At 42.9% G+C, this 16381-nt stretch overlaps 1 protein-coding gene across 3 annotated transcripts in view; it reads right to left on the bottom strand.

Annotated features, from left to right (window-relative positions):
* FCHO2 (FCH domain only 2) overlaps nucleotides 1-16381 on the bottom strand; it is a 153489-nt gene that overhangs the window by 60397 nt on the left and 76711 nt on the right. For all 3 annotated transcript variants that reach the window (XM_019517671.1, XM_019517669.1, XM_019517670.1), the window contains exons 10-11: nucleotides 12661-12685; nucleotides 2082-2136 (exon numbers count right to left, since the gene is read on the bottom strand). In XM_019517671.1, coding sequence (XP_019373216.1) covers nucleotides 2082-2136; nucleotides 12661-12685 — 80 coding nt within the window. The remainder of the gene's footprint in view (nucleotides 1-2081; nucleotides 2137-12660; nucleotides 12686-16381) is intronic.

Raw genomic sequence — 16381 nt, 5'->3', positions numbered from 1 at the left:
GCACTCGAGAGGCAAGACTTATCTGGGGAATTAGCTATAGGACACAGACCACAGGACTTGGGATTCTACACCCAAGGACTATATTGGTGGAAGCTCTGAAATACATGCAATACAGCATCTAAAAAGTATATATGGTATACAAAGAAGCCACTCAAAGGAGTTCCCTTACTCAGACAAGCTTTGCATAAGGAAAGACCAATACCTACCCCAAAACGGATTCAACGTTGAAAAGACAGCATTGTAGGCAAGAATCTTACTTAACATCAGCAAAATGTCCATCATCATGGTTCAAGATTAACTTCCCCCTACCAGAAAAAAACTTCTAAGTGAAAATTTTTAGACTTGGTGTGATGAACTGAGATAATTGATTCAGAAATCCATGTCAAGGCAAAGACCACTCTGGGTTATCTCGTTCTGAGTGCCAGAAACAGTGAAGGTGGTCAGAAGACATTAGGATCAGTATTTCTCCATCTCTCTTCCCAACACTGAAGACTTCCCATGGTAGGCATGATTGTCCACTATAGTTCCTGTAAAAGCACATTTTTAGTAATTTTATTTCAGGGTTTCTGCCAACAGAATGTTTATATAGCTTGGATCAGAAAAAAAATTCTCACTTGACCTGACGTTCCACTAAGTCAGGGAAACTCTTAGGAGAGACCTTGAATGTTTCTTCATCAACACCATCAACTCTATGAATACTTTTGTGCTTTCTAGAAGCTGGAGCTCTGTATGGCCAGTGGGGATTGCAAATCACTTAGCTTCCCCACTAGACTGATTGTCTTTTTCATTCCCCTCCTTGAAGAGATAGCACTGTAAATGAGGGCACTCAAGCAAATCATTCAGTGAGCTGTAAGTAATTCACTTTTGTCCTACGTGATAAACTTACACAAAACAAAAAATGCATTTCAGTTCACAAGTTTGGCTAGCAATTTGAAACAACTGTTTAAACAAGTAATTACATATAAAACTTGGAAACAGTATAGCTGGGTGAACAGGACCTTTGAAAACACTTGTGTGGCTGATGCCAAGAGGCAAATGTTGATGGGTTATGGCAAGTTGCAGGAATCTTTCAAGGAACAGTGAGTATCTGTAGTCATACAACTAACACATTAATGAAGCCAAGGAAACTATGATGGACTGAATACTATCTGCTTCAAAGTGCTTGTAGTTGATGAAAAATTCAGACATTTGTGATCTAAACCTAGTTATACTCCTCTGGATCATAAACAACAAAGAGGTAGTTCCTCAAAACACTGGAGAGCTTCCTAAAGTAACTGGCTTGCTTGGATCTGTAGCAGGTACTGAGAGGTCCTGGCTACGACCTACCTTTATTGCTGATAAGAGAAGAATGAAGGAATGAATCTGCCCCTATAAAAGGGAGAGACTTGAAAACCACAAACTACCCTGAAAAAATAACTGATAACATCTCCTGTAAGCAAGGCTCACTGATGTAGAGAATAAGTGTAGGGAAAAAGGAATGACTGATTAACAAAAGCAGGTTGCTAATTAAGAAAATGGCAGCCAAAGCCTTTTGCAAATTAACTGACTGAACAAACTTATTACACAGAAAAGGAGCATTAACTCTGCATTTCATCCAATAGGACCTCCCCAAGAAGAACATACAGTTCTCCCAGCTTCTTAAATTATGTCATAAAGAGAAGGCCACCATGGTAGAAGATTACACAGCATGAGAAATGACTATTATTTAAGTTTGCTATTACCGCCACGATGGTAACAATTGTAAACTGTAGTTATTCTGTCCAGACATTTTTAATTTCGTGATCAAAAATCTTAAAGTTCAGAAGTTGACCAATTCCTACCTTTGAATTTGAAAACTATGAAATAGATTTCCTTCAAAGTTTCCACTAAAATTTACTTTGCGACCAAAACAAATACTGAATTTTTCAAGTGAACATTTGAGTCCAAGAGGCTGTAACAAAAGTCTAAACTTCATTTTATTATATTTAGCAATTAATTAGTTATTTCCATATTCTCAGTATCATACAAGTACTATTTCCACTGTTATTGCAATAGATAATATGATATTCATATCCATGTATATGCATTATATAAAAGGATATTCTGACTTGTCTCTGGTTTAATACTGTATCCTTCGTCATCTACATCAGGAATATTCTAAAAGAGAAAAATTAAAATGACTGCATTGACAAACTAACACAACAATGTATTTTTATGCGAAGCTTTGCTGTACTTAGAAATTTAGACTAGCTTGACATTACTGTCAAATCAGACCATGACTGTAGTGAGAGTGATGTTTACCCATTACTAAGAGACACTTATTTCAAGTTATGCTCTGTGGCTCATAAATTCTCTGACAGATCAGATGTCTGAAGAATGGAAAATGACAAATGTAACACCATTCTTCAAATAAGACTTGGCAAGTGCTAATAGGTCTCCATTTATCTGTATAGCTTTATCAAAATCATCAGCATACAGAGACACTAAATGTAATCAAAAGTGAGTCTAAAAACACATCTGTCATGTTCTCTTGGCCTCATATTTTTCAAATCTCAGTTTCTACTTTCATTTCCTTTAGTTAAGCCACTGCAGGTATTGAGTCTTGAACCTCAAGTTTTAATTTCCTAATCTTATTGTTAGAGCAGGGGTAGGCAAAATACAGCCTGAGGCCAAATCTGGCCTGCCAAGGGATTTTGTCCAGCCTATGGTAGGTCCCTCAGCCCTGCTTGGCCCAGGCACAAAGGGCAGCCCGAAGCATGTCACGTGCACCCTGTCCCGCTGCCCCCAGGCATGCAGCAGGGCTGGGGTGGCATGGTGGCTGGACTTGCTTTCCAACAGCCTTGGCAGTAGCAGTTCCTTCCAACTGCTGCTGCCAGTCTCCACTGCCAGCCCCAGCCTGGGCTCCCTGGCCTGTCCGTCCCATCCCCACCACTGGGGGCACAAGATGGAACGGGGGCAGGTGAGGTCTCCATGGAGAACTGTCCTGGGACCAAGGCAGGTCATGCTCTGCTTGGAGGATGGACTGGGACTGTGGGTAGGTGGGGAGTTGTGTCCAGAAGTAGGATAGGCAATGGAAAGGGGGAGGGATGGGGTTGGGGTCACAAGGTGGTGACAATGTGTGGGTGTGGGGGGGTGGAAGGGGTATCCAATGAAGAGCTGTGATCCGCTGCCTGCACATCCCTGTGATGGGCGCCAGTTCTGTGGGGAGGGATGTGTGGGAAGTGAACCACAGCTCTACTCCAGGTCCGGGCCCAGCTTGTCCCACTCCTGAATGTTGCTCCCCACTAGCCGTTGGCCCCATCCCATGCACCCAACTGCATGTCCTGCCCACGAGGTTCCCAGTTAGTCTCCACAGAAACTCTAGGTTTGCTGGGCAGTGACAGTCAGGCAGCCCCTGTGCACACAACTCAGTATGCTCTGCAGACTCCTTCAGTCTGCCCAGTAAGAGATGGCAGCAGAGCACAGGGCAGCCCTGATTGGCTGATCCATACTGCTCAGAGACAGCCTGTGTCTCCCTGCAGCACAATGTGGGATTGTGAAGGTGTGTTCTACTCCCTGCTTGGATGGAGTAGTAGTAGTCCAGCCTGAGTAACACATTATCTCCCGGGTTTAGAACCTAAACCACAGAATTTTTCATCTCCATAACAACAACTTCAATTTCACCAGATCAAAAGAACTTAAGACTTATTTGGAACATTGTGGTATAACATCATGTACTAAGTAACTAATAATATGTTCACTTTCAAAATAAGAGCAGGTTTGTTAAGTTCATCATATTTCTTAATTTTCAAAACTGACAGCCAAAATTGGATTTTCAGATTTTTCTTAACAAGTTTCTGAGATAAATTTTGTCTTTAATTTGGTATCATCCCATCACCTTTAAGCTATAATGCATTATGTAGAATTAACAAGTTTATTAGAAAGACTCCTTTTAGTAGAAAATTAGATTATGCCATTTAACTCATAAGTGTTACATTTTAAGATGTGTATGGAGTATAATCTTTCCAATAGACATCTAGTCAGCAATATTTATCTTCAGACTCCAACCTTACAATAAAGAACACTGAGATCCCCTTCTCTTTTAGAAAGCTCTGAGGGCCTGACTTCATAGCTATGTTAAACCAACGACAAGTTAGCATCACAATCTAGTCTACCTTAGTCTAACTTGTTCAAGTCAGTATGCTCTGCATCTTTTTTAGCTATGTTTGACCTCAAACTGACTTTGTTTTATGCTAAAAAAGGATTAATGAAACCTGACATCAAAGTAACAAAACAAACAGTCAGAGGCTATGTACATGCCCACACAATACTACAGCTACTGACTTCTAAAACATGTCACAGTAGGCTATTGTCAATATTTCATGGTTCAAATATGCAACACATCTTTAAACATACACTAAACATTTTCTTTGGTTTTCTTCTAGTTAGACTGGATATTTAAAATGCCATAATTAGGAACACTGGAAAAGTTGCAGATGACATTAGTTCTGTTTTTTGTTGTTAATATTGTGAAAGAATTCATATTATCTAAGCGACTTTTAACAAATTTACTAATTGCAAGGATAAATGAAACATTTAAACACCCAACCATTAGGCAAATTCTCTTAAAATTTCATCTAAAAATCTTCATATTAACTTAATTTAAATGTCATGTCTGTTCTTACAAAAGGACTTCAACCATGGATTTATCCATAATTAGGGGTACAGAGGCAACCATTCTCCTGGGCTGTCATTTGACAGCCAAAGGCTTCATATCAGGGCATGCCTCCTGCCACTGTGGTACAACAAGCCCTACAAATGTACAGTGCGGGGTTAAGAGGGAAGAAGCCTCAAGATCTTATCTTAGTTCTAGAGACAAAGTTATCTATCATGATGTTAATAATACTACTTCAGCAGCTACTAAATGTGAACATATTCAAGTAGGGAAAAGAATTAAAAGGAAAACACAAACTTAACAGCAAAAACTGTGACCTGCAAAGCTTCTTGACCTCAGTAGTCCCATGCTACTTAGCTTTGCCCTATGACTCTATATTGTGGAGCCATTGGCATGGCTGTTTGAGGACTCCCGTTGCTTGGGCCAAGTCCCTGAGGACTGGAAAAGGGCCAATGTGGTCCCTATTTTCAAGAAGGGGAGGAAGGAAGGGCCTGGCAACTACAGGCCAGTCAGCCTTACTTCTATCCTGGGGAAAGCCTTTGAAAAAATTATCAAGGGCCATACTTGTGAGAGCCCTGCAGGTGAAGTGATGTTGAGGGGTAACCAACATGGGTTCGTGCCAGGCCGATCCTGCCTGACTAACCTGGTCTCTTTCTATGACCAGGTAACAAAAAGCTTAGACGGGAAGGAGAAAGTCGATGTCATCTTCTTGGATTTCCAGAAGGCCTTCGACACAGTGTCCCACCCAATTCTGGTGGGCAAGCAGAGGGACTGCGGCATTAACGAATGCACAGTCACATGGGTGGCAAACTGGCTCCAGGGGCACAACCAGAGGGCGGTGGTGAACGGGTCGAAGTCGACCTGGGAGGGTGTGGGCAGCAGAGTCCCCCAGGGCTTGGTCCTAGGGCCGGTGCTGTTCAACATCTTCATTAGCAACCTGGACGAGGATGTGGAGAGCACCCTGTTCAAGTTCACTGATGACACCAAGCTGTGGGGTAAAGTGAATACACCGGCAGGCAGGGACTGCATCCAGGCAGACCTGGATAGATTAGAGAAGTGGGTGGATCTGAACAGGATGCTGTTCAACAAGTACAAGTGCAGAGTGCTGCACCTGGGGAGAGGGAACCAGCATTATGGTTACAGATTAGGGGCTGACCCTCTCGGCAGCACAGAGGCAGAGAGGGATCTTGGAGTCACGACTGACTCCAGGATGAATATGAGTTGCCAATGCGATGAAGCAATAGGCAGAGCCAACCACACCCTGTCATGCATCAACAGGGGCATCACTAACAGGTCCACAGAGGTCTTGCTCCCCCTCTACGCGGTGCTGTGTCCAGTTTTGGGCGCCACACTTCAAGAGGGATGTGGAGAATCTGGCAAGGGTCCAGAGGAGGGCCACTTGTATGGTTGGGGGCCTCCGTGGCCAGCCCTATGAGAAGAGGCAGAAGGACCTGAATCTCTTCGGTCTCCTCAAGAGGAGACTGAGGGGAGATCTTGTGGCTGCCTACAACCTTATCAGGGGCCAGAAGCAGGGACTCAGGGAAAGTCTGTTCACCAGGGCCCCCCTTGGAGTCACCAGAAACTATGGCCGCAAGCTGAGGGAGGATAGGTGTAGGTTAGATATTAGGAAGAACTACTTCACTGTAAGGGTGGCCAGGGTCTGGAATAGGCTTCCCAGAGAGATGGTACTCTCATCTTCCCAGGAAATGTTCGAGGAGACTGGATAGGCACCTTGCTGGGGTGTTATGACCCCTCCCACCCCCAGCGCTCATTCCTGCCCATGGCAGGGGGTCAGACTCAATGATCTGTCTCATTCCAACCCACTGATTCTATGAAATTTAAATATATATCAAAATGAAGTAGGTGTAAAACGTACCCGTGGGGATTAATATCACCACCACCCTGCTGCTGGTGTTTGGTCAGGATCCAGCATTTCAGTGCCAGAGCTGGACTGGACCCCTGCAGTCTGGATCTAGCTCAGAAGAACCTACTTACTCCGACACCCCAGGGATAGACAATTAAGGAACCCTAACTGGTTGCTATTTCTCAGCTTCTTTCCTGGACTGCCAGGGCTTCTTTGGCAAGGTGTTTCTGATATGCAGGTAGAGCTTAACTCTCATCCTGTTCTTCCTGGGTTTCAAAAGCCCAGCAGACACACAGATAATGAAGCACCCAGTTACTCATTCATCTCTCCCCTGAGATGCAGAAGAAAATAGTTGCTCAGAGTGCTTTCCTCACAGCAGAAGCAGCAGTGGCATACAGCTAAGAAGAAAATGCCCCCTACTGCCCTCCTCCCTGTAGAGACAGGGCAGGGGCAGATCCAGAGGGGGTGCAGTGGCACAACTGCATCCCCTCCCTCCCTTTTTTGGTTTGGAGCACATAACAGGAGCCTCTGGGGACTTTTTAAATTCCATAAACAGGTGAAAATCACCCCTCCCTTTCTCTTGGTGCTCAAGGCACACCTGCTCCCCTCCCCACTCTCTTGCCTGTCCCTCTTACTTTCCTCATGGTCCCAGGGCAGGGAAAGCACCAGACCTGCTTCTACCTGCCCCATCTGGTCTGAAAGAACCCTGGTCTTAACTGGGGACAAAGACAGCAGATAGTATGGTGGGAGAGAAGTTTTCCCCCTTCCTGCTGCTGTTGTCCAGTCCCCATCTGCACCTGAGACCAGCCCCCATACAGCCCAGCTGGGGTATGCAGAAGTTACGCAAGCACTTTGTCCACCCCCCCCCAGGACAGAGGGGAAAGCAGCAGTGGCAGCTGGGGAAGGGGCAGAAAGGGAAGGGTGGAAATGTGCCTCTGATCATGCAGTGGAAGAGAGGGGACATTTTCACCTGCTTTAGGGAGACTTGTAAAAATTCCCAGAGGCTCCCAGTGCACCCACACTGGTTGGGAGATGGGAGGAGGCTTACAGCAGGAAGGCACAGCTACCATGCAGTGTGGCTTGCTACTCATCCACCCCGCTCTGGGAAATCTTGGATCTGCCCCTGAACTATAGTGATTCAGGATATGGACAAATGCACACTTGGAGCAGTTTCCAAAGGGGAGGGGAGGATGGTGCTACTCAGGAATGCCCAGCAGTTATGTTGTAACTGTTACATGTAAGAAGGCAGTGATACAAGACCACATTTAGATACTGAGTTTCTCTTGGGAGCTCCTGCTCTCCTAAGAGAAGCCACTAGTATACAGCTGTTCAAGATTTTTGTCTCAGAGTAAAAAAGGCTGTTCCAGGAGAAAAATAACTTGGAAACAACCAGGGTTAAATTACTCCCAGGAAAGTTTCTACTGGGAGAGTGAATGTCTGTACTTACCCTTCTGAAAAAAGCCACAGCACAGTCTTCCAGCCTCTGCCCCACCTGCCCTAACCTCTAAAACAGTGCGTCTCCTGGAGACTCTGCTTCTCCAGCTGCACAGCAAATAGAACACACCCTCTTCACAATCTGCAGCGTGCTGCAGGCTGAGAAGTTGCTCAGGGAACTTGTGGGATCTTCACTGGATGTTTTAAAGATGCTGGAATGACATCTGCCTTGGGTGGTTTAGGAATAGTGCATCCTGCACCAGCAAGGTGAGGGGGTGGGGTTGGGAGTTAGGAAACTGCAGTAATTGCTTATGAGAAAAAGAAATTTAAGCTAGTATTACATTTATGTAGCTTTTTATATGATCTAGCAGCTGCCAACAAATATGATAATAACAGTGTTCCCAGACATCTGGTTCAGAGATAGTTTAAATACTCCTGTATTAGGTATGTATGCATTTTCTATTGTTGTCTTTTTATGCTACTTTTCCATTTTTCATATATTCCAATGATATTTACAGAGAAATAGGAAACTTCTAAAGAAAGTGACTAATATACTAGTCTATCTTCTCTAATTTGACTATGACATTATATATCCAATACATTTAATTAACTATTAAATAAACAAACTCTTTCTTTTGTCAGTTTATTCACAGCACATGACAAAGTAGCTGTTGCCTATGAGAGTTCATGCCTCTCTGAACCGGTTAGTCTCTAAGGTGCTATGCTATGCTGCCTTCTGGCTGACTTCAGACAAACACCGCTAACTGCCTCTCGACAGTATTATGTAGGAAGAGTGGAAGAGACTGCTACTGAGTTCAACTTTGATTGGAGCTTCATTTTTTTTAATACTAAAATGTTTACAAAATTTTCCCCATGATCACAATTTTAGATGACAGAGAGGGAGTTCCTCCATCTGCTCCCTGCACAAAAGATCACAAATGAAAATATTTCACATGTAAACAAACAACCATGTTAGAAAAATGAACAGCTAAAATGGTGGAGGCCAATCTCTTTGGCAGGTGTGCTACAAGTTAGCCCTGAACCTTCCCCAAATGCCACTCCAATCCTTCCTTTACCCTATCTGCTGCTCTGCTGTCTGCCTCCTGCCCTATCTGTCACTGTGCTACCTGTCCCCTTTCCAATCAGTCATGTCCCCTTGTGTCACCCATGCTGCAGGCTGGCCACCCCAGAGCTAAGACCTTGATACAGGTTCTTCACCATTTATATTTAAATTAAAACCCATTCATATTAGAAAGGAAGAAGTGATTTAAGTAGTACAATTAAACAAACTAACCTGTTTCAAGGTTTTCTAAATACGAAAGTCACCACTCTTAACTTTATAACATGATCATGCATTTTATAAAAATTATATGAAAAGGATTTCCATACTGATGTAAACATTAAAACAGCTGTATGACCATAACGGATGGCAGAAAATAAGTGACCTGAGACTATATGAAGGACAATAAGGTTCATAACTTATAAAAGCAAAGTACAAAAAAGGTGAATATTGTTCTTTCAATATTATTTAATGGAATATTAAATATATTCTTGCACAATTATATTTTATATTATATTTGCAAGAATACATTTCAACAGTTTAAATGTACTTGGTCATGGGACTATATGTCAAATGGAGTTTGATATACAAAATCATTTCACTGATTACCAATACAGATAACATGAGTTATAGCTATCATATTTAAGGAGAGAAACAACTGAAATCTTAAAAAATTAAAAAGAATGGCATCAAAATGGGACACTCTGGAAATAAGCTCCCATAGCTCTAAGTGTGGCCCATGGGACTGGTTGATCTAATGGGGGTAGGGAGTGCTCAGATATAGTACTTAATGCAGTGAGAACTCAGCTAGAGCATGCTGCATCAGTTTACTTGAAAGTGGAAATATTTTAATGGCTTTTCTTTTTTTAAACAAAGCAGAAGTCCAACAAAGGAAATAATATTGCTGTTTGACAAAACAAGAGAGAAACTAGACTAGAATTTTAAATTCTGTTTAAGTGCACTCATGAAATACTGGAAATGATCCAGCCAGAATCAAATGAATACATCAAATTTGTGGTTAGCAACTACAAAGTATAGTTTTTCACAGTATCTAAATTCATATAAATGAAGACCTAGTGGATTTGTAAAGAATGTCAGGCATATTTACAGTTGAATTTAATTAATTATTAAAGCATGGTCACAAAAACAAGCAAGTCGGAAAATAAACATTGCAAGTCAAACTGAGTTACAACTCACTCCACTGATTTAACCCTAGAGCTGTCAAAAGCCATTATTTCCATTAAGGGCTGGATAATTCTTGGGGTAATTCTCTGTTTTTGCACTGCACGTTCACTCAAAAAAAGAAAGTTTGCTTTGTATGAATTCTTTCAGAAATTTAAAAAGTTTAAATAAAAAAATAAAATTACTGTTTCTGCTAAATGGATAATAAAAAAAACCCTTAACAGATGCTTTATGACTTTAATATACTTTGCATTATTGTGTAAAATGTACTTTTCTAGTCAGTAAAATTGTATTAGAAAAAATAACTAAGCAATTCTCTCTTTCCGCCACATGTTAATATAGGGTTAAGATAGCACACGCAGGTATTCTAGGATGAACAAAAACAGGTACACCAGGACACTTATGTTCTTCAATATCACCAGTGTTTAATAAACTGACTGAAAAATAACAAAGTCTACAGTAAATCACTTACAGAATTCTGTAAATCTATTCCCCAATTATAGCCACAGGGAACTGTATTACATGCCATTTTGAATTAGATGTAGACAGAAAAATTTAAACAAGAAAAACTCAAAGTAAAATTTCTTAAACAGAAAACTGCTAACTCCACCGCTTAATTTGCAATTAAAACCTCTTTAAAGCTGAGAAATAAAACTATAAAAATACATAACAGGTGAAACTGAAAGTATTAGAAGACCTGCACCCAAATAGATAAAGGTATATCTGGTAAGCCAAAGACCACAGAAATTTCAGGTATGTATCAGTCATTTACAAATGTAGGGCCTGGACCTACATTGTCATCCCATTTGTACAAATTGTTGCAATGAAACAAAAGCACTGATGGGGTTGTGCAAAGATGCACTTGTATGGGCAGATTACAATGCAAGGCTAAGGCATATGTTACATGTTTAATTCTTTAAGATCCTATTGACCTTTCAAATTAAATTAGTAAGTGGTTAAAATAAAATGTCTTGTTTTAACAGACTATTTTTGTATGCTACCAATGGCTATATCTCCAGCCAAAATGGAGATGCTTACAAATTACTTCCAACTAATACATTAGATTATTACATATATGGTGTCACGAGAATATCTTTTTGTTTCACAAAACTAATACCATATTTTCTTGCATACCACACCCCCCAAAAGACACACACCTTGTTTTTAAGAAGGCAGAATGAAGAAAAAAAGATTTTTTCAGAGTTATGGCTGCACAGAGTAGGGGACAGGGACTACTCGTCAGATCACTCACCCTCCCCTTCTTGCGTAACCAAAAGCTGAGACCCTAGCTGCTTCTGAAAACTGTTGCCATTGGTAAATACAAGATTTTGAAAAGAGCTAAAAACAGTCTACGAGGTTGTGAAGTAGGAGAAGGAAAATTAGGAATAGCTAGCAAACAGCAAAATTGCCAGAAGAACTATTAGCTTGATTATTGGAACATCAAGATCATTAAAAGGAGAGAAAAGAGTTAACACTTGTGGGGGAACCAATTTTTGGAGAAAATGTGTGTGGTATATGAGTAAATATTAGGGCTGTCAATTAATCACCATTAACAGGTGCGATTAATGCATTATTTTTTTAACATACGTTAAGGGCTGCTGCTGGGCCGTGCATGCTGGGGGAAAAGTGGCCCTTCCTCACTCTTTGCTGCCTATGTGACCCTGTGCACTGGGGGAAAAGCAGTCCTTCCCACCTCACTGCTGCCACACTGCATGCGTGTTTGTGCTTGTGCACACCCCCACCCACCCACCAACCAAGCAGCCATGCAGGATCCTGGGAGCAGACTTGGCAGTGGGAAGCAGGCAAGTGTATGGGTTGGGGAGAGGGCAGGGGTTGGACAGCCAGGGCTTGGGGACAGTCTAGGAAGTGTACATGTGTGAGGGGGGGGCAGGTGCCTGCTGGCACTGGGGGAAGCTATCCAGGCACTGGGGCTATGGCAGGGCAGGGTGAGGCACCTACCCCTCCAGCAGGTGAATGGGATGGGGGGCCCTTTGAAGGCAGCGGGGAGCTCTGTGGCCAGGCTGATGCCCATGCTTGCAGGGGCCAGGCAGCCCCAGAAGATGCTACTGAGGGAAGCAGGGGGCTGCGGGTCAGGAGTGTGGGGTACCAGCAAGTGCCAGGGGGCTGCAGTTGACCCTTTTCACTTACTGTACTTAATCACTAGGCAGAAATTAGCACAGTTCTACTCTGTTCTTATGGCACTGAGTTGTAACTGAAATCAATTTATTTGAAAAATATAGAAAAAAAATCCAAAAATATTTGTAATAAACTGGGATTCTATTATTGTTTAACTGTGCAATTAAAATAGTGATTAATCACAACTATTTTTAAAAAAAATCTTATGATTAATTTTATTAATCGTTTGACAGCCCTAGTAAATACAGCATAAGTCAGATTTGGCTGCAGTTTAGACCCTAACCAAGTTAGTGCACGCAAACTGATGGGAGGCAGGAAGGGGGGGAGCAGAGGTGAGAAAAGTCTACTTACAACTGAGTCTGCATCTGGACATTCCCTATGTAAAAAATAAAGAGAAAAAAGGGTAGAATTATGAAAACTACAAATAAAAAGGATTTTATTCACACACGTTTGGAATGGCCTTTGATCATTTTTATTGCTGTACAACATAACTCTTTACACATAACTCCAGAAAAAACTAACTTAAAATTTCCTCATTTATGTTCATATTACTGAAATGAATTATCTATTAAACTGCATGAAAGCTATGCAAAAGCAAATGAAGATTTAAGATGACTACAACACCAAGTAAAGAAATTTACAGTAAGTGTTGAAAATCCAGCCTTATTTCACACCACAGTGGAAAAAGGGGGGAGGGGAAGGTACATGAGTAATACCTTAAGTCCCACAATATCTGAGGTATAAAGCAAAAGTTTATTCATTTAAGTAGATGTATGTAGTTTGAAGGTGTCAGATCTATATGGATGATTTGCAAACACATTAAATCCTAGTAAAAAATTGTAATTCATTTCTCCACATACAAAAACTACACATTTGTATTATTACTAGTTCTTGAAACAATTAAAACTTGGCTAATGGAGTTCAGACTCTCTTTCTTATAATTCCACTTTCTATAGCTCATGTCGGCCAAACCCTGCATAGGCTCCACAGCATTACTTCTATAGATTTGAGCTATATCAAAATAACTTAAGTTTACGTCAAAAAGCAATAAGGTAGATAACTACCACAAAGATCTGGTCAAAAAATAAACTCTTTAGAAGTAAGTTTCCAAAAATGGAGTTGTGGGGGTGAGGGGAGGTTGTTGGCAATTATGAATGGCTAACATGGAACTGTTAAAGTGATTTTGCTTGGGAGTCAAACAATATTTTAAAAAATGAAGTCATTCCTGATGGCAACATAAAATTTTCACACATCTGAAGCTGTAGAAGTAATTACTGCAAACTAAATATGTACAAACAAGGGATTAGCACACAGGCCTGACACATTAAAAAGCAATGTCACTAGCCTCAAATATAACTGTAATTGAACAATATTTTCTCAACTCTTATTAAGAATACTTATTTCCTTTGATACGTTAAATAGTTAAACATCCAATCTATAGACAATCTCTTCATGAATGAAGTAAAAACTGGGGCTAGGGAAAGACATTCAAAAAGCTACAGCCTGAATGGATTCAATCTCTGAAGGTTAGTCTAACCTGCCCAGATGGAACCAATATGCAAGTAAACAGACATTCATTTTTAACTCAGGAAATGCAGGCACATGTCTGAAGTGGCTCAGGTCAGCAGCTGGAGGGTGCCAGAGAAGGCCCTCAGCTGCAAGGAAGCTGTGTTGGGAAGGGTCGGGGCATCACAAGCCCCAGCAGTAGCCTTAAGTGAACTGGCCAGGGAGGGGGTTTCATTCCCCGCTCCCTGTCCCACTAGGTCCACCTACTGCTCTCCCCTCGCTGCTACAGCAGCAGGGGTCAGGAACTGGCTGGCATGGTCAGGCACTGGCTGGCATGGTCCTCTGAGATAAAGGGGGTAGGGAGGGGGTTTATTTCCCCCTCCACCACCTCTGCCCTCAGGGGACTGCATCCAGGGTCTGCCAGCCCCAACCATCACCTCTGCTGATTGCTCCCTGCCCCCTTCACCTTTAGGGGCCATACCAGCCTGTGTCTCACCATGCTCATGGCCCTGCAGCAGCAAGAGTGGAGCGCCAGGCAGACCCCAGCTTGGGTCTGGGAGTGGGGAATTAAACCCCCTCCCTGGCCAATGAGTCTACTGCTAGGGCTGGCCATGCCCCTGCCACTGGAGCAGGAAGCAGAGAAATGCCTGGCAGGGACTGTTGTACTCCTGCCTGTCAGACCCCAGCTGGGGTCCATGATGGTGGGACAGCAGAGGGAGGGGGAATAAACCTCTTCCCTGCCCCCTTCACCTTAGGGGGGTTGGCATCTAGCCCTGCCCTGCCCCTGCTCAGGCTAGGTAGCAGAGGGGTGGGGCCAGCCCTGCTCTGCTGGAGCAGAGAGCACAGCCCTGTCCAGGGCTGCAGAGCATGCTGGGATGCTGGGGGACTCTGGTTTAACTTAAATCAGGAATGGGTCTGGGACAGAAGTTCCATAAATAGGTTTGAGCTCAATCAGTTAAGTCTGATACTACATTCAACCAGGTTTATCTCAAACTGGTTTTGGCCATTTTGAAACTGGTTTTTGTACATTGAACTAATGTTCTGTTACAGGTTAAAAACAGGTTCTGATCACTTAAACAGGTTTATGTGCAACTTCTGTCCCTAGCCTGAAGCATTATTGAATTTTAATACCATCTTAGAAGAAACTTAGAATGAGAAAAAGGATTATGTCCTTCCTTAAAAAAAAGGAAAAAAACAAAGAAAGAACACCTGAACACAAAGGGTCTATGACAGTTTCAATTCACTCACTTTTTACCTTCCCCTTCTGTCCCAGCTAAACTGCTAACAAGCATGCTGTAGCAGGTCACCTTTGGGTGGCTGCCATTTTAAGGGCAGAGACAGGCAGCTACCAGGTGCCTGATGAGGGCAGCCATTTTGGAAACACTAGGTATATAAAGGCTGCAGTTTACTGTTGCCAGCCCAGGCAGAAACATCATCTAGCTGAGCTGCAGCAGGAACAACCCAAGAGGTAAAGGTAAGAGCTTATGGGGATGGACAGGAGGCTCTTGGTCCTGGGCATCACCTAAAACTGCACCCTGCCAGGAGTGGGTGGTCTGGTGGTGCTCCCAGTGGTGTAGGAGCCCCCAGGAAATACCAGGCTAGTTATCACCTCAATGAAAAGCAGGTTAAGGCACCATAGTAACCCCAGCTCCCACATCCCTGGTGGGTTCAACCAATTCAGTGGAAGCCCAGGCTCATGAGAGTCCTGAAGCAGGGCCCAGGTCAGCAGAGGAACCTGGAGCAGTGCCCAGGCTCTTTATGAGTCCTGTGGCTGCAGGGACCCTGACAGGGGGCCAGGCAGGGCTAGGGCCACCTGAGCTGGACAGGGTGGCAGTGTGTGAAGCCCAAATGAGGGGGTGCTGTGGGGGTATAAGACCCTAGGGTCAAGCAGGGCTGTAGTCACCTGAGCCCCAAAGGGTGGAAGACCCCAGTGTGGAGCCCCAGTGAGGGGGCTGAGGGCTTGGAGCCCAGTAGGTATTTGTTTGTCTGTTTGCATGTATATTTTAGGAAAGAGACCCAGTGCAAACCACTGATGGATGCCAACTGTGAGGCTTGAGCTGCAATGTAGGGGAGGAACAAAGCCACAGATAACGCCCCCTGGCAGTAGGGTGAGAATGAGCAGTTTCCCGCCTAATTAGAACTAATGAAGAAACAACAAGGTGTGGCAGGAAAGTGAGGTGGGCAGTTAGCCCAGAGACAGGTGGGCAGGCCAGCATGAGGTCTGGCCTCAAGCATGCCCCTGTCACACATGCTAACAAGGAAAATGTATTTTAAACAGAAGTTGTAAGTGAAGGCTCACTAGATTTCTTTGCTGTGCCCCAGAACCAAGGGAATGGGTTTATAACATCTAGTACTAAAAGGTATACAAAGTATAAAAACAAGACTAAGTGGTAGATCAGCGATTCTCAACTTTTGCAGACTCAAGGCACCCCTCAGAAAATGTCAGTTCTTAAATTTTCACTCTTTTTTTTTTTTGACTACAGATAAAGAGCAATTCTTAGTTACAAATAACTCAGAAAGACCACAGGAGGTTCCAGAATGTTTTTAATACTATGAAATCTATTTG

Source organism: Gavialis gangeticus, unplaced genomic scaffold (genome assembly GCF_001723915.1).
Source record: "Gavialis gangeticus isolate Ggan-Ray unplaced genomic scaffold, GavGan_comp1, whole genome shotgun sequence".
In the NCBI taxonomy this organism is placed as follows: Eukaryota; Metazoa; Chordata; order Crocodylia; family Gavialidae; genus Gavialis; species Gavialis gangeticus.
This window is presented reverse-complemented; position numbering and strand designations above follow the sequence as displayed.